The sequence below is a fragment of the Eublepharis macularius genome, chromosome 3 (genome assembly GCF_028583425.1).
Source record: "Eublepharis macularius isolate TG4126 chromosome 3, MPM_Emac_v1.0, whole genome shotgun sequence".
NCBI classification, from domain to species: domain Eukaryota; kingdom Metazoa; phylum Chordata; class Lepidosauria; order Squamata; family Eublepharidae; genus Eublepharis; species Eublepharis macularius.
In genome coordinates this window covers 64,783,618-64,807,680 of record NC_072792.1, presented here as the reverse complement: position 1 = coordinate 64,807,680, position 24,063 = coordinate 64,783,618, and the positions used below count along the sequence as shown (strand labels likewise).

At 42.2% G+C, this 24,063-nt stretch overlaps 1 protein-coding gene across 1 annotated transcript; it reads left to right on the top strand.

Annotated features, from left to right (window-relative positions):
* Nucleotides 1-1,549: 1,549 nt before the first annotated feature.
* GPR143 (G protein-coupled receptor 143) lies at nucleotides 1,550-19,688 on the top strand. The gene is made up of 8 exons (XM_054974760.1): nucleotides 1,550-1,793; nucleotides 4,343-4,452; nucleotides 8,617-8,711; nucleotides 9,507-9,599; nucleotides 11,300-11,409; nucleotides 13,784-13,892; nucleotides 14,357-14,474; nucleotides 19,199-19,688. The coding sequence occupies exons 1-8, from the start codon at nucleotides 1,550-1,552 to the stop codon at nucleotides 19,496-19,498; spliced, it is 1,179 nt and encodes a 392-aa protein (XP_054830735.1). The 3' UTR covers nucleotides 19,499-19,688.
* Nucleotides 19,689-24,063: the final 4,375 nt, after the last annotated feature.

Below are 24,063 nucleotides of genomic sequence, written 5' to 3'. Positions count from 1 at the left end.
TGCCTGCTGTGTTCAGCCCTGCAGTACCAGTGAGCCTCCTGCCTGCTGTGCCCAGCCCTGTGAGCGACACAGGTATGCTTTCTTGAGCTTCTTGAAGGAAGGGCAAACAAGGAAAAAAGGAGAAATAGTGCAGCCTCTTTGTAACTTTTGCTTGGTCAGGGCTCATTTCGAGGGGGAACGTGCCAGAACGCAGTTCCGGCAGTTCCCCAAAGAGGTCACATGTCAGGTGTCCCCGCCCACCTGTCTCTCGGCCATTTTGGGCTTGTTTCCACCTGGATTGGGGCCAAAGTGGCCCGGATCAGGCCTCTGATGGGTGCTGGATCACTCTTCCACTCAGCAGTGGCCCGATCCTGACCATTTTGGGCCCCCTTTTGGCCATTTTCAGCCCCTTTTCACCATTTTCAGCCCCCTTTTGCCATTTTGGGCCCAATTTCGGCCCTGAATGGCCAGGATTGGGTCCAAAACAGCCAGGATAGGAGATGTCAGGGGCGGGGCATATGCAAATGTTATGCTAATGAACCACTTCCGGTGATGGCATGGGGGCATGGCATATGCTAATGAGTCATGCTAATGAGTTCCTCCAGCTCTTTTTCTACAGAATGACCCCTGTGCTTGGTTATATTCTCACTTCATTGTAGTAGCATATTTAACCAAGAACCAAGTGGGCAGGGGCAGATTATCAAGTCCTAGCAGCAAGTGGCACCCAACAAAATGGCACTGGCATGGAAAACAGTTAAATCACCCACAGACATGATTTCCAGTTACAGGTGTTTCTGCTGCGGCTCAGCTACGTGGAAGCAGCATCCATGCCATAGCAGTTTATATTAGTCAAAACATGCAAAATCAGTGGTGAAATTGTGATTTACTCTGCCTAGTGCGCATGATTAAGAGGCTAGGTAGTTTTGTACATAGAACAAGGGTATGGTAGTTCCAAGATTATTACTCCAAATATAAAAAATTATCACAGTTGTCACCTAGCATTTCTTCCTGCATTTCTTCCTAACCTTAGTTAACAGAAGTTAAATCATGGCTTTCACAGTCTGAAACAACATTGGTTATTCCTTAATGCAAATCCAACTGTTCTTGGCTAATCTCTAGTTAATTTGTAGTCAATTAAAGCATGATTTGTAGAGCAAGCTTTAAATAGGGGTTGAAAAGTAACCTTCAGAGGATTCCTTCTGTCAGCTTGCACTGTGTCCAGAGCTTGGATGGGTTTCCCTTTTCATACATCTGTTGTGCAACCGGCAAGTTTTGAGTGAATGACTGCCAATGCCCTGGGAGCAAGGGAACAGAAGAAACATGGTTAGGATTAGGCTCTGTGTTGCTGCTCTGCTTTCTCTGTCTCTATTTGAGCAAAGGCTCAAAGCCCAAGCTTGGCAGCTCCAGGGGATTTAGCACTAGCAGCACCACCACCACATGACCCAGTCATCCCGTGACTCTCATCACTGTAAGCTAAAGGGAAACATGAAGAGTCTCAGCTCCCTCCTCAAAACCAGAGGAGCTGCTGCTTCATTCTGTTGCTGGCCTTCTGCTCTTAGCCACACTTTCCATGGCCTCCCCCCGATTAGAGACCTTCTGTTGCCCAAACCGGGATGCAGCCACACGGCTGGTCCTGACTTTCCAACCGGAGGTCTTCTGTGGGGTTTGCATTGGCAGTGCATCGGCCAATTTGCTGCTCAGCATCCTGCAACTCCTCCCCAAGAAGGGACAAGGCCCCCGGAAGATGCCTAAAGCCTCCTCTTCCACCACCATCCTCCTCCTCATCTCTGCCTGTGACATGCTTGGCTCTCTAGGTAAGCATGATTCATTTGCCACACTTGGCCATCAGCTGCAAGTGGGATTAGCTGAAGAAATCTAGTGGACTTTTCTCTTTGATTGGCTCTTGGTTTAACAATTTTTGCATTCTGGGTAGACTAGAGACTATTAGGAAATAACCAACCGTTCTGATACTACATTTGTATCACTGCTATTCAGAATTAAGTCCTGCTAAAATCCATGTTTTACTTCTGTACTAATATGTTATTGATATCAATAACAGCTCAAAACTATTTGTAACAAGTTTTCATGGGCATCTGATTCTCTCCCCTGACTCAAAGACCTAAAATCCAATCCCTCTCGAAAGTAAAATGTTTAAATAGATACTTCTACAATTACAGCATTTTAATATTCCCCTCCCCTTTCCTGATTCTTCTCAGTCATTCCTTAGTATTTCTGTGGTCTCTGAAAGGTATTAGTACAACCTGTTGGCATGAATGGAATTCTTAAGTCCTTTTATAGCTTCCCAGCCTAAAAGAATGTTTTTGATTCTGATGAGATATATGCATATTTATACAAGAGATAGATGCATTAATTCTAAAATTAATTCAAAAATAAGTATTTTTGAGAACATGGTGTAAGTATATTTGAAAATTCAAAAGATTTTTAGATATTTTAAATGTTATAATGTTTAAGGGATCAAGACAAATGTTTGTTTATTATTACATTTATTACATTTTAATCGTTTCAGGCAAATTTTGTCTCCCCAAAGCAATTAATCAAAAGAGCAACTAAAATACTATAGAATGAAAATATATCATAAAGGTACATGTCTTGGGAAGCTGTGATCAGAGGCAGCTCCTGTTGAATGCACTCTGGTCTGTTTCACACATGCAAGAGACTGAATTGGTATAATTAAGATACAGTAGAAGAAGCTGCAGGTAGAGAATAATGAAATATTTTGGGTTCCCCCCGTTGAAAACTGCCTGAAAACAGAAACTAACACAGCAATCAAAGCAAGTAGTAGGACTGTTCTCCCTGTTCTACTAACGCCCCCCCCCCCCCAGGGACATCCCATGTGCGGTCTGAATTTTTGCAGTCTGTTCTACCTCTGCAGCATTCTGTCAGCTAATTCCTGCCTCATTATGCATGTGTAAACTAGGTCTGGGTATCAAACTCAAGTTTATCCTGCATAATGTATGGAATGACTTTTTATTAAGTCATAGGGGAAACAAACATATTCTTTGAAGGTTAGAGTAGACCTCTCTAAAAGGATGAAAAGTACTGAGCAGAGTGTCAAAGACTGTGAGGACTGTGTGGATTGACTAGCCGCAATCAATACAGAAGTTTGTCTGTCAATATTTTGCCTGGATGCCATTTTTGCCTTCCAGTATCAGATTGACCAGTACCTTGTTATGTTGGAAGCTGAATACAAAAGCATTTTTATTGGCCAGATATTGTACCAGGTAAGAAGAGCCCTGCTGAATCCAACCAGTGGTCTATCTAGTCCAACATCCTGTCTGCATAGTGACCAACCAGTTACTCAGCATTTTGTCAGTGCTAACAAAAATGTAAACAAAAAGTCAGTTACGTATTTATATGGTGGTGTCCTAGTTTTAACCACAAAGGGAGTGTCAGACAGTTGTCCTCCATAATTTAAAACTTCTTGCACATTCAAAATGAAGAAAACATGTTACATCTATCTAGATAGGATTTGTTGCTTCACTGTAAGGATGCTCAGATCAGCTTTTGCATTTCCTGTCTGCAGAACATAAAATTTTATTGTCTAGCATGTATATTGGCTTTGAACAGTGCTCTATTCAGCTTCCTGACAGACATAACTTCGCACAGAGAACACAAGAGAGGTTTGACAATAATGACAAACTGAATCTAGACAAGGGGCAACATGTGAGGCCGTAGTGGCTTCAACTTCCAGTGCCATACTTATATGTTGAATGTGGTTGAAAGTCTTGAGCGTTTAATCCCCAATTTATCTCAATTCATGAACAAAATTTATAGTTTCCCTTCTGGTCACTCATATGACCATGACTGCAGCTTGAAATGAGGGCTTGAAAGCAAGCATATGACTCCTGAGCTGTAGGAACCGTATGCCCTCACTTTGACTCCTCTTGGTGGATGTGGTGAGCAGAAGCTGGAGCAAACATGTAATTCTCTCATGAGAGGTGGCTCTGCTCCTTTCAAGCAAAAGGAGCTATTACGTTTACTCAGAGCACTGATGGGTTTTAACATTTCACAGTACAACCCACCCAAAGCTGATACAACTCTATTTTCCCTTAAAATATTTGTGGAGACTTTCGTACAGTATCCTGCTGATGGAAGGGCTTGCGACATTTTGACCTGCCCCTGGGTGCTGCAGCCACGAAGTCCTGCTTTTGTGTGAAAGGGACACACACCCCCTCCCAGAACAGCATGAAGGGGGAATTGGAGATCTGCTGCAGGAGACGGGGGGCGGGGGGGTTGGTGGAAATCTCTTGTTCTCTCTGTGGAAATCTTCCATAGGATCCACTCGGTGTCAAAACAGAATTAGCCAGTCATAGCACACTCATATTGACTTTCCCTCCCATAGGTATAATCTTCAGATCAACCGTCTGGTTAGGGTTTCCAGGCTTTGTTGCAAACATATCTGTGGCGAATGGCACTGATGTATGGCCTGCTGCCTTCTGTGTGGGAAGTGCGGTAGGTATAAAATATCACCGTGTGTCAAACAAATGAAATGCTACTATGTGGTTCTAAATTATCATGTTTAGGTCCTGATATTTATCCTGCAAATTCAGGCAGTGTGTGTTAGAACAGTGTTTCTCAACCTTTTTCTGACCGTGGCCCCTTTCTGACCTTGTTTCCTTCCTGTGACCCCCCTGTCCTACCGGCAGGGCTGGATCTAGGGTTGCCGGCACCCGGGACAACCCTAGTCCGACCTTGAGTGCGCGCGCACTCCCAGCGTGGCGTGATGATGTCATTTTGGTGATGTCATCATGCAGGGCGGCGGAAGCAGTGTGCGGGGCTGGGAATCCGCCCGCACCATTCGCCTCCCCGCAGGCGAATGGCGGGGGGCGGCTTTGCAGCCCCCCACGCTGCCTTTCGCCTGCCCTGCAGGACAGGGGGCGGCCAGCTTGCCACACACCCTGTCCTGCAGGGCAGGGAAAAGGCAGCGGGGGGGGGGGCTGCGAGGCTGCCTGCTCTATGCACCTGCCCTGCAGGACAGAGGGTGGCCGGCTGCCCCCTCTCCTGCGGGGCAGGTGAATGGCATGGGCGGCCGCGCTGCCCTTTGCCTGCCCTGCAGGACAGGGGGTGCGCGGCAAGCCAGCCGCCCCCTGTCCTGCAGGGCAGACGAAAGGCAGCGCGGGGGGCTGCGAGGCTGCCCGCGCTGCTGCCCGCGCACTCCGGCAGCTGCTCCCGGTGCCCCCTCCCTGGTGGCGCCGGGGGCAGACTGCCCCCCCTCGATCCGGCCCTGCCTACCGGTATAAAGGTAGCTATTTTATATGCCAGTAAATTACGCTTTTTCTTCCTTATATGGAATACCCCTGCTCTTTAGCTCCCCCTAATGGACTCAGGGTTACACTTGCATGAAGAAACAGCACCCCACACACTGTCTTTTCTGTTTTCTTTTCTCAGTCACTTCTCTGTTTTCTTCACTTCTCACTTCCCTCTGTGGCCCCCTAGTCTTGTGCCGTGGCCCCCCATTTATGCACTTTTTACCTGTGGCCCCCTTGGAATATCCTGGGGCCCCCTGGGGGGCCATATGGCCCCAGGTTGAGAACCACTGCATTAGAACCATCAAGTAGATATGTTGGGAACAGTTGACTTGAAAATACAGTTAAAATCCAGTGTACATAAATCATCCCAAATAAAAAATTCTGAGCTTTATGCTAAAACCTCTTCCTGTATCAGGACATGACTGAAGGATAAACTGCCAGAGTCAACATCAAAGTAGAAATTTGAAAGAATCAGAGGGCCAAACTACCTGTCACAGAAGATGTTTATGCTCTGATCTCTTGGTAGAAGGGAAAGCAGAACCACAGGGCACTGCTGAGTCCATAAAGACCCTCTCTATACAGCCGTACAGTATACAGGCGAGAATGTATCTTGCATAGGGTTGCCAACCTCCAGGTGGGGCCTGAAATCAGTTCCCCTGGAGATAATGGCAGCTTTGCAGTATGAACTCTGGAATTGTATGCTGCTTCCCTTCCCAAAACCTGCCCTTCCCAGGCTCCAGCCCCAAAATCTTCAAGAATTTCCCAACTTGGAGTTGGCAACCCTAATTCTCTTAAATTGATGAATTAATGGGAAATGTTTAAACAATCGGCTGTGAATTACAAATACATATGTTTATTTTTATGACTTACAAAAGAGAAAATAGTAAAGGAGGTCTTGTTGTCAGCAATGACTTTGAGATTTTTGTAAAACGGGAAAAAATGCATACAATTAATAAATTGGTTAGATGACCAATCAACGAACATTTCTTTAATCAGTTGGCAGCCTTACTTTGCATTCATCCAGTGAATAATCTTTTGAGAAACAACACTGACTTTTTGAGATTAGGGATCAACAAGAAAATAGATTTTTAGGGTGATTAAATTGTGGCATGCCAATAAATGGTCATTTGCTACCAAGGTAATAATGACAAAGAAGTAAGGCAAAATATAACATCATATAAAATAGAGATCTCAACTAAAGAGCCAGTTTGGTATAGTAGTTAAGAGTGGCGGGACTCTAATCTAGAGAACCGGATTTGATTCCCCACTCCTCTGCTTGAAGCCAACTGGGTGGCCTTGGGTCAGTCACAACTCTCTCAGAGCGCTCTCAGCCCCATCCACCTCACAGGGTGATTGTTGTGAGGATAATAATAACACAATTTGTAAACCACTCTGAGTGTGGCATTAAGTAGGCCTGAAGGGCGGTATATAATGTTATTATTAAAGAGAAAGCTGGAGTGGAAAAAAAGGTTGCAGGCCAGTGCAAAAGGGGAAGTATGCAACAAAATTCAGCCCTTTCTGAAAAAAAATGTTATAAATATAGACAGGAAAGATCAATTATCTAAGGTCTACTTGTAGGAGAAAATGTGCATTATCCACAGAGAAATGCCATAGAATTCAGCTTCTTTGAAACCTTTACATGCCAGTTTCAGTCTCTTTTTAGGCAAATACACTGCAGAGTTATATAAACAGTGTGATGGTTGCTGTTTGCTTTTTTAGAAAAATCAAGGAATACCATTTTCTTAGATGTAATAGTAATTTTTCTTTTATACAAATGCATTGATCCAAATAGGCAAGTTCTGTTTGGGTATCACGTGGGCACATGGTCCAGTTACTAGAGCTAGTTTGTACATAGTCCAAGGTTTGGTTGTCATTTTCATGCCCTGATACAAACTTGTAACACCCAATCTTATGAGTTATGCAGCAAAAAAGTTTTGTTTTATTTCTGAAATGACAAACAGACCATCTCCAGGACCCAGTCTATTCATTGTCTTCTCCATGCATAGGTCCTCCTGATACAGGCTTGGTGCTTTTGAAAGGAATTCCTCATACTTTGCTTGTGAACCTGCTAACTGGCCCAGTTGCAGATGATTGAATAAAATAATGCTTGCAGTCCTGGCTATTTTATTCAGTTATATTAATGTAAAGGGCTACTGTCCATGCACTAAAGCAGAGTTTACACAGTTACAGTTCAGTCCTAAGCAGCTATACTCAAGTCTACTCCATGGGTCTATCTACCTGGAAAGCATTCTTGGGATTGTACAGTTGATTGTCTTATATGTTAGCAGCCCTGGTAATGCACTGGACTAGGAACGTGCAACTCTGAACGTTCAGGCAGCCCTTTCTGCAGCTTTCCTAGCCATTGCAATAATAGGTATATATTTATTATTAAATCATTTCTATCCCATGTCTTCCATCACCCAAGATGACTTACAATTTTAAAATAAAACAATCCAATACTTGAAACTACTAAACCCAACACAATAACAGCAAATTAAACCCATTCTTTAGCAACAGAAATAAAATTAAAACCATAATCTAAATTCCAACAACTTGCCTGTCAAGGTGTGCCTTGCAATAAAAAAAGACTAAAAAGGGAAGCTCATTCCAAACTAACTGGATTTGTCCCTTGCCCACTTTAATCTACCAAACTGAGAACAGCAGTGATTATATGTACTTACAATCTGGTTTGCATTGACATTTCCCTTACAATTGTAGGCATGCACGTAGCAATGGCCAAGGAAAGGCAGTGACACCAAAATTCACCGTATGGATCAGACTTTAAAAGCTTGCTTTAGTAGCAATACTGCATAATATTTTTATGCTTAACATTTTTAAAAAATCTGATCTTTTGGCAACATCTGCAGTCAAACATTTTTTTACAAATATCTACATCTGAAATGTTTATAGAAGTAGCAGCTCAATGAATTAAATACATAGATGAAACCAGGGCTTTTTTTCAGCTGGAACACAGTGGAATGGAGTTCTGGAACCTGTTGAAAATGGTCACATGGCTGGTGGCCCCACCCCCTGATCTCCAGACAGAGGGCAATCTAAACTCCCCTCTGTCTGGAGATCAGGGGGTGGGGCCACCAGCCATGTGACCATTTTCTCCTAGGGCAACCCTCTGAGTTCCACCACCTCTTTTCCCAGAAAAAAAGCCCTGGATGAAACCCTAGTATACCCATTTACACATCAGACCTGGCCGACTGACGAATAACATAAGAACTTCAGTGGCACTCATGACTTTGATGTACAACTTGAGAGAGTGTGTTAAATATACTTGAACAGCCATTTTGGGGTTAAAAGTAATAATGATGTCATTTCCAGCAGTTGTGTGACATGTAGGATATTTTCCATTTCTCAGATGTGGATACAGCTCTTGTACAGTGCTGGCTTTTGGTGGCTGTTTTGCTATGCTGTAGACTCCTACTTGGTAGTTAGAAGATCAGCAGGACTGAGGTACAAAATTTAAGTAATATAACGTTTTAGAATAATTGGTTAGATCGGAACACTTTTGCCACTGGTGCAAGAGGGAGAAGTGTCACGTTTTAACCTCTCAAAAGGCTATGCTAGAGATCATGGGACCCAAGCAGACAAAAAGCCACATGGGATGGGTCTGCAGTGAAGAGGGCATTTGGATTAGATCACCATCTTAACCTAATACTTCCAATATGACACAAGACTAGGGTTTGGAAATTCCTGGAGATTTGGGAGGCAGAGATTTGGGAGGCAGAGCAGAGTTGGGTTTGGGAGGAGTCTACCCTCCAAAGCAGCCATATGCTCCAGAGGAACTAATCTGCATAGTCTGTAGATCAGTTTTTATTCTGGGAGATCACCTGGAGCTTGGCAGCATGCACAAGCCCATTTTAGTTTAAACAGATCAGACATGCCAAATTTATTTTTTTGGATGTCTAGTAGGTCTCAATTAAGTTCAACTATTTCTTCCTACAATTTTTTTAATCTTCTCTATGTGAGGAAGGAACAACCATTTAGTTGGTTTTTGCTCTGCTTAGTTTTAATTGAAAGAGTTTGGTTCTTGAAGTTTCCCAAATGACATTATTGGCAATAATTTAAATAAGAACAGCTTTGTATGACATGAGTTGCAAGATTAAATAGGGTCTCCTTACAAAAACCTATCTCCCCATAAACTATACATCTTTTTTAAGATAAGAGAGTTCTCTAATTTTGAAGAGACTTCAAATGTGTATGACATAATATCCTCAGCATTTTGTTTTCTGTGTTATGTATTTCCAGTACAATTGTGTTGTATCACATGATGACATGGGGCTTGGCAATCCTATTGTGCGTGGAGGGAATTGCTATGCTATACTACCCTTCAGTTTCTAGGTAAGCATGAGTTTGTCTAGCTTTTAAGTTCTATAATTGGTTTAATATTATAATGAATTAATAAATTTCGTTTCTTTCAGGGTTGGGCAGTTGTTTGGGTCCAGAAAGTGGTACCTCAACAAAGGCCCTTCTGCCCTTTGTTACCCACGCTATTGCTTCCCTGTGTCCTTGACGAGGAGCCTGTCACAAGAGATCAGGAAGCCCTGTCGAATATCCCCAGTTTGCACTTCTGCAGAACTGGGAGGGAAGGAGCATCAATGGTTTTAGCCAGGGGCGGGGCGGGGAGGGTCTAATCCAGCAGCACTGATAACTATTATGATAGGTGGTGGTGGAAGAAGCTTGCTGGTCTTCAAATCCACCACAGCCATCATCTCACCTCTCGTCATTTTACAGTTGCTCATCATGGCTTCTGACTTATTGAAGAGTCAGCAATCAAGAGTTGGCTCCACTGTCTTGGCTCTTGGTTGGTGTGGAAGCTATTGATAAAAACAAGGGTACATATAAGAACACCTGAACTTCTTTGTTTAAAATGCATTTGAATCCTCTAGTTAGATTCCTAAGGGCTAAACTACACACTGTAAGGGAAAAGGAAAGTTCAAATAATGTGGTGATGTGAGAAGTACTTAACCCTTTTCCTAGCTGTTGGTTCTCCCCTATAAGTGTCCTGGGCAGCTTTCCTCAAACTAGAAGTGTGGTCAACTTGGGGAGAGGAGAAAAAGCTTTGGGGAGTTTGCAGGGGACAATCAGAAGACATGAGAAGGGTGAAGGCAACTGTTACTTCTGTCCACTGTTCTTCCCCTATACATTCCCTCTTTACCTGTGAATCCTCTGTAAATGTCAGAATGAAGACATGCATTGGCCAAGATCATTTCTAGTTTTGTCAGAAATAACATCTTTTATGTCTGTGAAGCTTATTATTTTGCCACAGGTGTTCATTTTAAGTCATTTCTACAGCTTTCTTCAGACATGTGTCTGCATGTTCTCTGAATAGTATTCACTGATCCCACTCCTGACAGCCATACGTTCAATCAAAATGTCTGCAGTGAGGAGTATGCAATACAATTAGTTGCTTTCACATAATCAGGATCCCGCTTTTTGCTGTTTTCCTGGTGGTGTGGAGGAGGCCACGCTTGTCCACATACAGGGCTTGCTGTTGATATTCAGGTAAATGCATAGACATTCGGAAGTGGAGCCAGCAAGAGAGATCCCACTTCCCTCTACTTGCTTTTGTTGAACACAGAGACAAAAGCTGGAAATGTTTCTCATATCCATTCATTTTGTTAGCTATAGAGACACACACTGAGTAAACAATTTGGCTCTGTAAATAGAAAATGAAACAAAATATAATTTTGTTAGCAGTTATTTTTCTTTGATTTGTAAAATTTTCATTTTTGGATATTAAGTCTTTTCCAAAAAATATTTCAATCTCTTTAGTCATATTTTAGTTTGGAGAGGGCATAAAAAGACATTTCAAGGGCTGGTTCATTCATAGGCTAGGTCGCATCATGTGATCTCTTTCAGAGCCACACCTCTACCAGGAACAGGAGTGGCCCTGAATGTACTATCCAGGTTACAGGCATCAGCAATCTTGTATGTTTCCAAAGTAGTTGTATAGAAACTGCTGAGCTGATAAGCATTGAGGTATGGTGGAAGAAATTAAAGAAAATTCAAAGCTGGTCATTATTCCTTTCTTTCCTCAGTTGTGAAAATGGTTTGGAACACGCAATTCCTCATTACGTCACTACATACGTTCCATTGGTACTTGTGTTGTTGGCCAACCCAATGCTTTTCAGCAGAACAGTGACAGCAGGTAAGATTCCTTAAGACAGCTGGATTTTACACATATCAAAAACAAGCATTAAAAATGGATCACAGTTCCTTTTTGAGTTATGTTTGCAAAGCAATATAGATAATTGGAAGAATGAGATGCACTAGAAAATGAGGAATATAAATCTGATGTGGTTCATGGATTATAATCCATTCCCAGGCTTTTTAGAATGGTTAAAGAAAACAAGTGAATCCTCGATGCTCTTCTCTTAACAGATGGAACAGAAAGAGATGAAGTGGCAGAAAGAGCACTGTCTTTTGTGGGAGGCCAGATTAGAGGGAGCTGCTAGAGATTACGTGCCAGGCTGGGGTGGACTAAGCAAACTCTATGATAAAAACTGAATAAACGCTTGGGCAAGAGATGGTGGTGAGGCCTGAGAGGGGCCGAGACAGAAGAGACAGGCAGGGTGGAATTTGATATCAGTGGTGAGACAGAAGCATCCGGGGCTCCTTGAGGAGAAGAAGCAGCAATAGTGATGAGGTGCATTATGGGTACAGGTTTTGGGCTGACTGTAAAGATTCAGAGATCACAGCTATGATCTCATCTCTTTGTTTGCCATCTTTTTTTTGGTCAACTGCTGTATTTTTGAAAGGGCATTCATGCTTGGTGGTTTGGATCCAGGATTCAAATGCATATTATTTAGCAACCCACAGAGATTCATTGGAGTCTTTTTAGTAGGATTAAATAAAATAAATTTGGGATGTTGAGCTTAAATATGTTTCTTACAGGTTACAGATCCGCTCTAACCTTTTGCTTGTTTGAGTTTTTTTGTTATATAATAACAATAGAAATTGACACACTGCTGATTACGAATGGAGCAAAGAAAAAACGAAAGAGGGAGGATTCCCCCCTTGCTATCAATGCAAAAAGCAAAACGTTGCTATCAATGCAAAAAGCAAAATGTCAGTATAATTTGGCATAAGTATCTTTCCTTTGTGTGAAAGTTATTGAACAAATGTACGTGTACCTATACACATAGTGATGTATATACGATATAGATAGTTTACAAATGACCAGATACTTTCATAATATACATGTCAACAAATGTGTTTTGGCCTTGTGGCCTTTCTCAGCTCAATTCACACCCTGTAATATATTTCTAAACTACAAAATGTATGGAACATGCTGAAATCCAGTAAGAACATTAGGCAAAATCTCTGAGGAAGCCCTGCTGTGATTAGGAAATGCAGCCTACCTTGATAAACACTCATGAGATATTGGCCTCCAGAAAATTCACCCTCTTCCCTCGGATCAAAGCAATAAACTCCTGGGATTTCAGGCTGAGAGGCGATAGTTTCTCTTTAAGGAGACAAATGGGCAGGATGGAGGTGACCATTTGCTCACCTCCAGGAAGAAGCAAGATAGATCTCTTTTGGGATATCCTGAGTCAGTGCCAGCGAGACATGGTCTGAAGACTGCCTTGATGAGCTTCTGTTTCATAGTTCCATCTTTATTTGTGTCCGTTCCTCAAAAAGGAATGTCTGGGTGAAACCAGTGACTAGTACAACCTGGTTAGCTTCTTGGTTTTGTTTCTTTTAATTAGTTTCTGCAATATGCTAATGTTATGATACTAGTTTCCTATGCTCCTCTGTGCCTAGAAAAATACAGATGTATGTTAGCAAGTAACGATATTTTCTCTTTTTTAAAAGATCTCTAAAGATTCTTACCAAAAGTGCTTGGCCATTCATCCATGCATACACCAAAACTGCAGACCAAGCTAGAGATAGTTAGCCGGTAGGGGGAAAAGGTAAATATGTGTGACTGTTAACACACACACACACAATCATTTCTTTCAGTGTCTGAGATCACAGATAGCAAGGAAAGGGTGGAGTAGTGGCAACCTATCCTGTAGAACAGGAGGGAAGAGGCAAATGGGCATCCCCTCTCATACACATGGATCCCCCGTTGGCTCTTGAGTACTCTCGTGCAAGCAGAATGGAGGAGGAGGTCAATTATCACAAGCATTTCTGCACAAAAGCTGAGCAAGATCAGTTCAATGGGGCTCATGTGGAAGAACATCCCAGTGGACTGTGGAGACTAGGTTCAAATCCTGCTCAACCATGAGGCTGCATGACCTTTGGCCAGTCATTCTCTCAGACCGCAGTCCTAATGAAACTTTCCAAGGAGTAAGCCCCATTGAATAATATGAGACTTACTTTCAACCAGACATGCTTAGGATCGCTTCCTCAGTCTTTCGAATAGTGTTGCTGCAACGTTAAAATGCCCTCCATGTACACTTCCCTTAGCTCCTTGAAGTCTGGATGGAATAAAATAAGACAGAAACTTGCACAAATCGAAAACCTCTGTGCCTATTCCAAACCTAACATGGCCACTGTATTTTCCTTCTCTTTGCCAGTTGCTTCTTTACTGAAGGGAAGACAAGGCATCTACACAGAGAATGAGAGACGCCTGGGGACAGAGATCAAAGTCCGCTTTTTCAAAATCATGCTAGTCTTTGTTATTTGGTAAGACAAATCTTTGCATGTTTCTTAAGTAGATCTTGCAGAATCTCCAATCCATCCCTTGGTTTTGCATTAACACCACACTTAAAGGTGAACAGATGTTGCAGTATTATATTTTTTTCCTTTTGCCTAAATTTTCTCCCACATGGAGCCTATAGCAAGGAATTCACCCTCCCCCATAACTATATCACAATATGGTTTGAATACAAATGAATACATTTTTGATTCCACTGACTTGCTAAAGAACAGTAGAAGATGCAAAGGCCATTTCAGAATGTTTTCCCCCCTTGGGCCATGCAAAGGGATTCTAAGACAAAGTTATCTTGTATTTGAAGAGATGAGTTTTATAATGCTAGCCATGAAATTTAACATTAAAGGAAATGCAATCATTGTCTTTTGACCAGGAAGTAAAATTATGCATTAAAAACATAAAACGATTTATCTTCTTACCTTTATACCCATAACAGCTGGTCATCAAACATTATCAATGAGAGCCTTCTGTTTTACCTGGAAATGCAACCTGATATCAATGGAAGTCCCTTGAAAAGTGTCCGAAATGCTGTACTGATCACATGGATTATAATGGTAAATGCAATCTGATTTTTAGAAGTGCTATGTGAACTTTTGACATTGGTAATATTATCCACCAACAACATGCTTAAGTCCTCGTTCATGTGATAGCTAGGTGATGTCAATCTTTGATGGTTCAAAGGAGAAACGTTAAGAATCTGTTTGATACCCTATGGGATTCAGCAGTCAAAAGGATACTTCTGGCAGTGAATGGCTGAACTGCCCCAATGTCATAGAGATGTAGGGCAGGCACAAGAGTCCTTTGCTGCTATTGGCTGAGTTGTTCTCATTATAGAGAGCATTTGGAAAGAACTAGGATAGCAGGATGATAGAATTAGAACTGTCTCACCCAATACGTCTCTGTGCACCAACAACAGTTCTCATGTTACCACCTACTGGCCATTTCCACATGTAAGATAGTTCACTTGGCATCTTCCACAGCAAATGATTTTTCTGTAGTAGCTCCCAATGTATGTAATGGGCTGTCTGAGGAGGTGATGGGGGTGCCATTTTTTGATGTTTTAGAATGTTCTGCAAGGCCATTTTATTCACTAAGGCTTTTAACATGGTATAGGCTGTGGGCATTTTGGGTGGAAGGGGATGATTTGGGCTTTTAGTGTACTTTGTATGTTTTAAATTTAGAATCATAAACAGCCTTGAGGCACATAGGAAAAGTGGGGTGTAAATATGTTAATAAATAAAATTAATGTAGATGCACTGTGTGTGCTGTACTATGATGTTTTTAATATAATGAATTGTCACCATTGTTTTTATTTTTTATGTATATTATTATATTGTGCTCCGGTCTGGACCCACTTGCAGGGAGAGCGGACTCAAAATAGAATTAGATAGATAGATAGATAGATAGATAGATAGATAGATAGATAGATAGATAGATAGATAGATAGATAGATAGATAGATAGATAGATAGATAGATAGATAGATAGATAGATAGATAGATAACAGGAGCGGAGGAGGTAGGATCTAAGAAGGCATCAGGCCAAGGGAAATATTTGTAGAAAGGTATAAGACATTCCAAAAAATGAAGGGAAAGAGGACGAGAACACAGGGAAGAATGGGAAGGGAAAGAGAGAATTGTCAGAGAGGTGTACAACAGTCATCTGCAGAGAGGAGGAAAGAGAAAGCTCACCTCATGATCTGCAATAATTGTCCCAATATTGGCAGCTGGCCACTATGGCTTACTGTCAGAAACCTGTTTAAATTATGTACGTGATTTGCAGTCTTGCTGCTGTTTAATTCATCAGTACCCACATACTGAGTCACCGCTGATTTTGATTCTCATCAGCCCCATCTATCACTTTCCATGGAGCAATTATCTCTAATGTATTGTAGCGTCATCCTTATCGCCTCCAATGCTGCTTTCCTGGTATTTGCTTCCTACTCTTTCTTCCACTATCTATTCCTTCTTACTGCACAATAGATGTTCTATTACTTTCTTTGCATCACACATTATCTGCAGTCTGTGTCACTAGTTTCCTTCCACTGTTACTGGTTATCTCTACCCAACACTCTCATCTGTTCTCTCACATTTCTTGTTGGTCCGCCACCTATTGTCCTGTTTTCAAGTTGTCTTCTCTTGCGCTCCCCCCTCCCTCAACACAGTAGTGTGCCTCTGCTGGAAAACTCTGTCACCATCCTTCTACTATCCTATAGCTAGCCGTTACACTTCCTCAAAATGTGGACAATTCTAGGAGTCAGCTTTGGCTGCTTCACCAACTTAAATATTTCTGCTTGTATTTATTCTGTAATCTGTAAGATCTATCATGACCACAATTATCACACACCCCATCCCACCTTCTCTGTCATTCTTGCATGCTTAGGCTTATATCTGCTGTCCTCTGCTGATCTTTCACTTGGTTCAGGTATTTACATCTGTTATCACAACCCTGTTCTCTTTCCTTTATGATTTCTCATAACTTTCAGTTTTCTCTGTAAAATACTCATTTCTGAGACAGCCCAATTTATGATGCTGCTCTCTCCTGTACTGATTGCTAGGGCTCAGGGACAGCTTTGGGCATTATTTGCTGGTTAACAAACAAATTAAAACTGTGTGTCTAAAAGCAAATCAGGTATTCTTATGCCTCCACTTGTTATGATCTTCACTTTCTTTAGGGTGGATTCTGCTTTAATCTTTCCCTTCACACTCTCTGGGTAGTTAGCTGCCACCAGGAATATTAAATTCCAATATATTTTATTTAAGTTTTCCCTTTGGTAACGTGTTTGAGCGTCAGGCTCCTTCGTGGTTCTATGTGGCCCTGAGGATAGGAATGGGAGATAACAATGACTGCTACTCTGGGATATAACAAAACAAAAGTTTATTTTTTTTTAGAAGCGTATTGGTTACATAAAAGTAGTTCTTAGTTCTTCTAGTTGCTTCATCCAAACTCATTCACACAGATCTCTTGTAAGGCTTCACACACAGTTAGCCTCTTTCTCTAGGCTCTATATTTCTCTCACAGAGAACTCCTCAGACACACAGTTTGCCTGCTTCAAATAGAATGAATATATAGTCTCACAGACACACTCAGTTCAGGCTTCCACTCAGGTTGCCTTTCCCTCACAAATACATGAACACACTCAGGCTGCACACAGCTCGCCTCTCTTGCCCTAACTGAATCTTTTTCTCTCCCTCAGCAACTGAAAACTGCCTTCACTCCGCCCACTCTCTGTCATCAACCAATCATATCACTCACTCATCTCTCTCTTTCACCCCCACTCTTCACCTATCTCACCAAACATTTAAAGACACATGCACCCATTTCTTGAAATCATTACAGGGCCCATGATCTCTCCTAAGTTTTTCCTGTCAGAGCTTGATTTCCTTATTTATCTTGGCGGCCAGTACATCAAATAGCATCTCCTCTATGTAACTGATTTCCCACATTGCCTATACAGGAATTAATTTTACCTCTGATATAGTACTTTAGTCCAAAAGTAATTTCCAGAAAATCCTGCATGGAGCCAAGGAGGAGACAAGATTGTGCAGTATCATACATACTAATAGCCAAATGGCCCTGATCTGCAGATACTTAATTGTGAAGATTGAAGATATAAGCAGACAAAACAGATCTTCCTATACACCTGAAAAATGCCCCAAGTTTGTCGAAAAATCTAAAAACTAAAAAAAAATACATTGGAGAGTTTGTTTTTAAAAAGGAGCGCTTGTAGCTTTAACCAGATGCTCTCAGTGGCTGTTGCTAAGTATCCATAACACAGCTTAGCCAGTATTTCAGGCTTGATTTTCTGTCAGTAAAAGGCAAAGGGACAGGTCAGGGCCCTTTCCAGAGCTGTTTTGGCCTTTGAGGGAGGACTCATTGGGACCAGTCCCAGAAGCAACTATTGGGCCACTTGATACCACATGACTTGCATGGCTTACAAAGGCCTGGCTGCTTCAAAAGCAGCCTCCCCCTCCCCCCCAAAAACAGTATAGTGGTTACAATTTCATAGTAGGATGTAGGAGACCCAAGTTCAAATCACCACTCTGCTGTGGAAGCTCACTGTGTGACTTTGATCCAGTCAGACACGCTCAGTCTAACCCACTTCTCAGCATTGTGGTAAGGATAATATGAAGGCAAGGAGAACGATGTCAGCTGCTTTATGTCTCAATTGTGGAGAAAGGCAGTATTTAAATAAAGGTGAAGATAGGAGGGGGGCAGATTAAATGTTAGTTGTTTAGTGGGTTTGAAGGAAAGAAGGGCATAGAGAAGGGTGAGCTTGTGAAGGCTGCCAGGAGGAGGGGAAGAGGAAATATTGTTATGGAAGGGGATACTGGAAAAGATGAAATACTTCCCACATATTCTTGCAGGTTCCCCACCACACAACTGGGCCCAGCTTAGCCAGCACCACACAACTGAACCATAGGGGAGAGCCTGTCTGGGGAGGGGGAAAGGTGAAGACAGGGGGGCAGACAAAGCTGGGTTGGAAGGAGAGAAGGAAGCAGGAAGAGGGGAAGAGGCTACTGGGGACAGGGAAGGAAAAGAGGACCTATTGAGGAATTATAGATTTTTCTGCAATCCTGGGACATTTTTCGGGTTCGTAGGAAGATCTGTCTTATCTGTTCCTGGCTCCAATCTCTACATTTAAGTATTCTCAGATTAAGTCCACTTGGCTATTGGTATAAGATGCTGCAAAGGCAGAAAATGCTAGAGCTCAACCACCACATAATCACAGAACTCTCACAGCACTGTAACAACTTGGCCTATAGTCTTGTATATTTTATAAGGATACAAATGTGAATTGTTTCTTGAGGAATATAGTTACTAGAGACGGGCATGAACTGAAATACGAACCAAAGTTCATCATGAACCGGGCTGGTTCATGGTTCACACGAACCAACTGGCAGTTCGTGGGAGCTCATTTCTCATGAATCGTGACAAATTTTAGGCCAGTTTGTTTGGTTCGTATTTCAGTTTGTCACTGCAGACAGCCTGGTGCTGATCAATTTCCTAGGCAACGGGGGGGATGGGCTCTCTGCAGACATACTGACCAAGAAATGACGTTTTCACGAACTGAATGAACCAGTTCACGAACTGGGGCAAATTTGTGAAAGTTTGTGGTTCATGAAATGCTACAAACCACGAATCGCAAGGTTCGGAATTTTCCTGGTTCCTTCCCATCTCTATTAGTTACTGCCAAAATTTCCCCTGAAATTTGCAACCCATATTGATTTTGCCTTCCCTACCTTTGAGATAATATCTCCCTTTTATCTGTCATCTAGGGAGTACTGAATCCAATGCAAGGTTTCCTTTTCACCCTGGCTTTTTATGGATGGACTGGGTGGAAGGTGGCCCTGCCATGGCAAAAGAGTGAAATACCTTGGGAGTCCCTGTCAACATCCAATGCTGCTGAAAATGCCTATGCCTTGCCAGGTGGGAACTCAGTGAATTTCCATGATTCCAAGACAGCAACTGTTGCACCTAACCATCAGACGGATGAAACCTTAAGCATGCTGTCTGAAGGAAATCTTGCCAGTGATGAGAGACTAACCAGGAACTCTCCTGTCTACCAGGGCTGGTAGTTGGAACAACCACAGGCCTGGTTCACACATGCATGTGCCTCACATGATGAGATCCGGCCATCAGAGATAGGAAGGTACTTTCTATAGTACTATACCTGGTTAAACCCAATGTTTTTCAATATTCAGGTCAGTCGCCCTTCGTCAAGTGTCTAGTACCCTAGCAAAGAGAAGAAAGTAAATATGTGATACAAGCTATTCCTGTTCCTTCACTCAGAGCGGAACTACAAGTGACAAAAGGCACAAGTTGGACACTTGTCAGCTTCCCTCAAGTTTTGATGAGAAATGTAGGCGTTCTTGTCTTGCAGCTTGGCTCTCCGACTGCTGTCCAATGGACTTTTCAACCGTCATTGTCTAACATTCCGCCAAGCTGCCTACATTTCCCATCAAAACTTGAGGGAAGCTGACAAGTGTCCAACCTGTGCCTTTTGTCACTTGTAGTTCCGCTCTCACTCACCATCTACATCACTATTTTGGTAGGACTCTTATTTCTAGCCCTTTGTCCTTCCCTCTTGATTTTCTTCTTGGAGAGGGATAAAAAATGTAAACAATGTCAGAGGAAGCAAAAATAAAACATTATGTTAACTTTCAGAAGGAAGTCACAGTGTTCTTGGATGTCACTGGAAGGTTCTTGTGGTATATAGAATTTATTAGCATCTACTTTGGTTTAATTTCTAGTGTAACCTGTACATCTAGTAGTTTTTTTAGTGCACCCAGAGGTATAAAATCATCTAATTCTAATGATTTCTGATTAGGTGGCAAGAAAGCCCTAAAAAGTCATTGCCTTTGATTAGAAATTTACTTTGATTTGCAATTTACTAGTTATAGCCTCCCCCTTGTGATCTATAGAAGAGGTTTGCTTTGTTAGAGCAATCTTTTACCTCCCTCTGGGCTGTGGTTTGTTCCTAACTCATATTTCCTGCATTTTGCATGCTGTGGGCTCCTTCTGGTAAACAGGATGAGTTGTGTAGAGGAATACACTTAAGAAAGCTTAGATAAAATTCACAGCTAATACATCTATCAAATCCTGTTAGGTACAAAAGCCAGAAAAGGAACCTTCAGTGTTACAGAGGTAGAACTGCTCCAGCTTCCAGTCATTTGGGGCAAACACAAGGTGAGGGACATCATAGAATCAGAGTTGGAAGGTACCTCCAGAGTCATCTAGTCCAACCCCCTGCACTATGCAGGATATTTAACACACACAGTGACCCTTGCTCCATGCCCAGAAGATGGCAAAAAACCTCCAGGATTCCGGGCCAAACTAGCCTGGAGAAAATTACTTCCTGACCTCGAAGTGGCAATCGGCATTACCCTGGGCGTGTAAGAAAGGGTCACATGGACTAAGCACTGATGTAACCCTTCCTGCCCTCCCTCTTATGATCTGCCTAGTTTCACAGAATCAACATTGCTGCAGATGGCCATCTAGCCTCTGCTTAAAAAACCTCCAAAGAATGAGAGCCTTCCTTCATTATTGGGCCGTGCTTGCAAATTCTGTTTAGTAATTGTTGGAGGTAAAGCGGACTTCTTAAAGTATGATATGACACAACAAGGGAAGTTTTACATTGCATTGGAATTAATTAGACATCTGGATTCTTCAAAAAGAATGTGATCAGAAGCCTGCTGGTATGGAGTATTCTCCTTCTATAGTTCTTTCACGGATTGCCGCTTGTTTTCCACCTCCTGAATTGAAAAGGCAGCACAACTGGGAAAGGGCTATATAAAGAAGAGTAATTCATAATGTAAAATCCCCCCCACCACCACAAGACAGTGTGCTTATTTTAATAAAATGTTTTCAAACCACCTTTGAGATGTTCTTCTGTGTTGTTTCACTCTTCATTCTGCCTTACAGCATCCCTCAGGCACTCTGCAACAGAGAATACTGTTCAGTCCAACAGGAATAGTTCCATTGGCCTGGATTATGTTAGCCTTTAATGTAATAAGTATACATATATAGTTAATTGTGCAATTTTTGTTTAGTATGTTATTTCAAAAGTACTTTTGTACCCCTATGCTTTTGCCAAGGAGCTGAGAGCAGCATATGTAGGAATTTGTCTTATTTTACCCTCACAACAACCATGTGAGGTAAGTTTTAGGTGGGTAGTCATGTTGGTTTGCAGTCAAAAAGCAAGAGCTGGGTCCAGTCGCACCTTAAAGAGATTTCTAAAGTATGAACTTTTGTGAGTCAAAGCTCCCTTCTACAGTTACTACTCATGCAAGGTAAGTTAGTATGACTATCTATAATCTAACCCAAGATCACCCAGTATAGTTGTATGATTGAGCAGGCACCTGAAAGTTCGAGTCTGACACTGACTACTCCAACAGACAAAATCAAAAAGAGTCCAGTAGCACCTTTAAGACTAACCAATTTTATTTTAGCATAAGCTTTCGAGAATCAAGTTCTCTTCGTCAGATGCCTGATACAGAGACTGGTCCACTTTAAGTCTCTTTAAGTCTCAAGGAATTAGCCTTTGAAAATTTCCTCAACACCAAGTCTTAGTTGTCATTCATTTGAGGGAATAACAACAAAGTGAGAATGAGTTGGTATAGCATGGCAAATGACAGACTGATACTGGAAGTTGTGATTCAGATCCTATATACAAAATTTACCAAATGGCCTTATACTTTTTTTAGATACGTCACTTGCCCTCAGTCTCAGCTCACTATCTGCAATATGGAGATGATAATACTGGCCTACCTTATAGGGCTGTTGTAAGAGATATACAGGAAGAAAATGCATGTCAAGCACTTTCAATTATTAAAACTTTTTTTTTTGCTGTTAAGTTGGTGATCCCATAGGGCTTTCAATCAAGAGACATTTGTTGGTGGTTTGCCATTGCCTGTCTCTGCATAACAAACCTGGACTTCTTTGGTGGTTTTCATTCTTAATATAACCCAGGGCTTACCTTGCTTAGCTTCTGATCTGACAAGATTGGGTTAACTTGGCCTATCCAGGTCAGGGCCAAAACACTATACACATGCTAAATAATGACTGAGCTGTAAGTTTGTTTTGCTTTGTTTTTAGGAGAAAGATGACCAAGGGTACATGATGTTTAAATATTGTTATGTGTATATATTTTTATCCTATTTATTAACTTACTTCATTATACCCAAAGAAGCTTACATTGTTCTTTTCTCCATTTTATCCTCCCAACTACCCCCTAAGGTAGGTTAGGCTGCGTGCATGTGACTGACCCAAGGTGATCATGTCTGGTTCCATTACAAGAAGCCCTGGTAGAACAGGGTGCTCAAATATCTTTTAGAGGGTTGTTAAGGAATCTCCTATCAAGCTTTGCTGTACAGTTAGAATTCATTTCTTTCCTTTCACTCTTAAACACGGCTAAAATAGTAATTAGATTCCAAAGTGGTATAAAATGGCATTGTTTTGACTGATATTGTTTCCTTAATTCAGGTCTTTAATCCTCTCCACAGCATACCATGTGTGAGAGTAAACAACCCAGACATTTATGGGCTGGTTCCCCTATTCACGGAGTTGAATCCTCACTGCCTTATAATGCATTCTTGGGACACAGAACAGAGAAAGCAAAAGACCATAGCTCAGTGGCAGAACGTATTTTTTTACATGTTTAAAGTCCCCAGTTAAATCCTGGCATCTCCAGTTAGTCTATTATTTAGCAGCATGGAGAAGGCTTCAGTCCAAGACCCTGCAAAGCCATTACCAGTTATGATGACCTATAGTGAGCTAGGTGGACTTGTGGTTTGACTCCATGTACAGAAATATGATATATAAGCATACTAGGGTTGCCAGCACTAAGTTGGGAAATTCCTGGAGATTTGGGAGGTGGAGCCTGGGGAGGGCAAGGTTTGGGGAGGAACTTAATGCTATAGAGCCCACCCTCCGAGGCAGCCATTTTCTCCTGTGGAACTAATCATTGTAGTCTGGACATCAGTTGTAATTCTGGGAGATCTCCATCTACCATCTGGAGGTTGGCAATCCTAAAATGTACCAAAGGGCTGTGGTAATTTGCCTTTTAGTGCTGCAGCAAAATATCTCTTAAGTCTGTAACTTTTAGAAAATAAAACTTCTCTGTGCTTCAGTGTGTTCCAGTCATTTTTCTAATCCTGCTAAATAATAAATCCAGTTGTTATTAACAAACAGTCCTGTTTCCTCATTTCTTTATGGCCTCTTGTCTGTTGGGTACCTTTCTAGGGGTGCCATTCCCACGCCCTGGGCGTGGGATCCCCTGCTCCCACCCTTCCCCTCCTGTGCCCACTTACTTGGCTAGTGGGGGGGCATGCTTCTCAGGGCACCCCCCCAGGTTGGCGTGGCATGCCCCCGTTGCCTGAATAGCGCTCCGCAGGGCACCTCCTAGGGTGGCATGGCATACCCCCTTGCCCCGTGGCCTGAATAGCGCTCCACAGTGGGCCCGTTTCGGGCTGAATTGGGCCCATCGGGGAGCACCCTTTGATATGCGGCCTGCCCTTTGACCTGTGTGATGATGTCACTTCCTGGAAGTGCAAACCTGGAGTGCATGGGCACTGTATGCACGTGCGCGAAGAGAGAATCCATGGAGGCAGCAGGGTAAGAGCCAGGCTCCCAATCTCCCACT

What these genes read in the sequence shown, in the direction of transcription:
- GPR143 (XM_054974760.1), top strand. Translation starts at nt 1,550, where the DNA reads ATGGCCTCCCCCCGATTAGAGACCTTCTGTTGCCCAAACCGGGATGCA. An exon ending in TACTACCCTTCAGTTTCTAG is followed by an intron (nt 9,600 to 11,299) that starts GTAAGCATGAGT and finishes TTCTTTCCTCAG; the next exon opens with TTGTGAAAATGGTTTGGAAC. An exon ending in TGATCACATGGATTATAATG is followed by an intron (nt 14,475 to 19,198) that starts GTAAATGCAATC and finishes TCTGTCATCTAG; the next exon opens with GGAGTACTGAATCCAATGCA.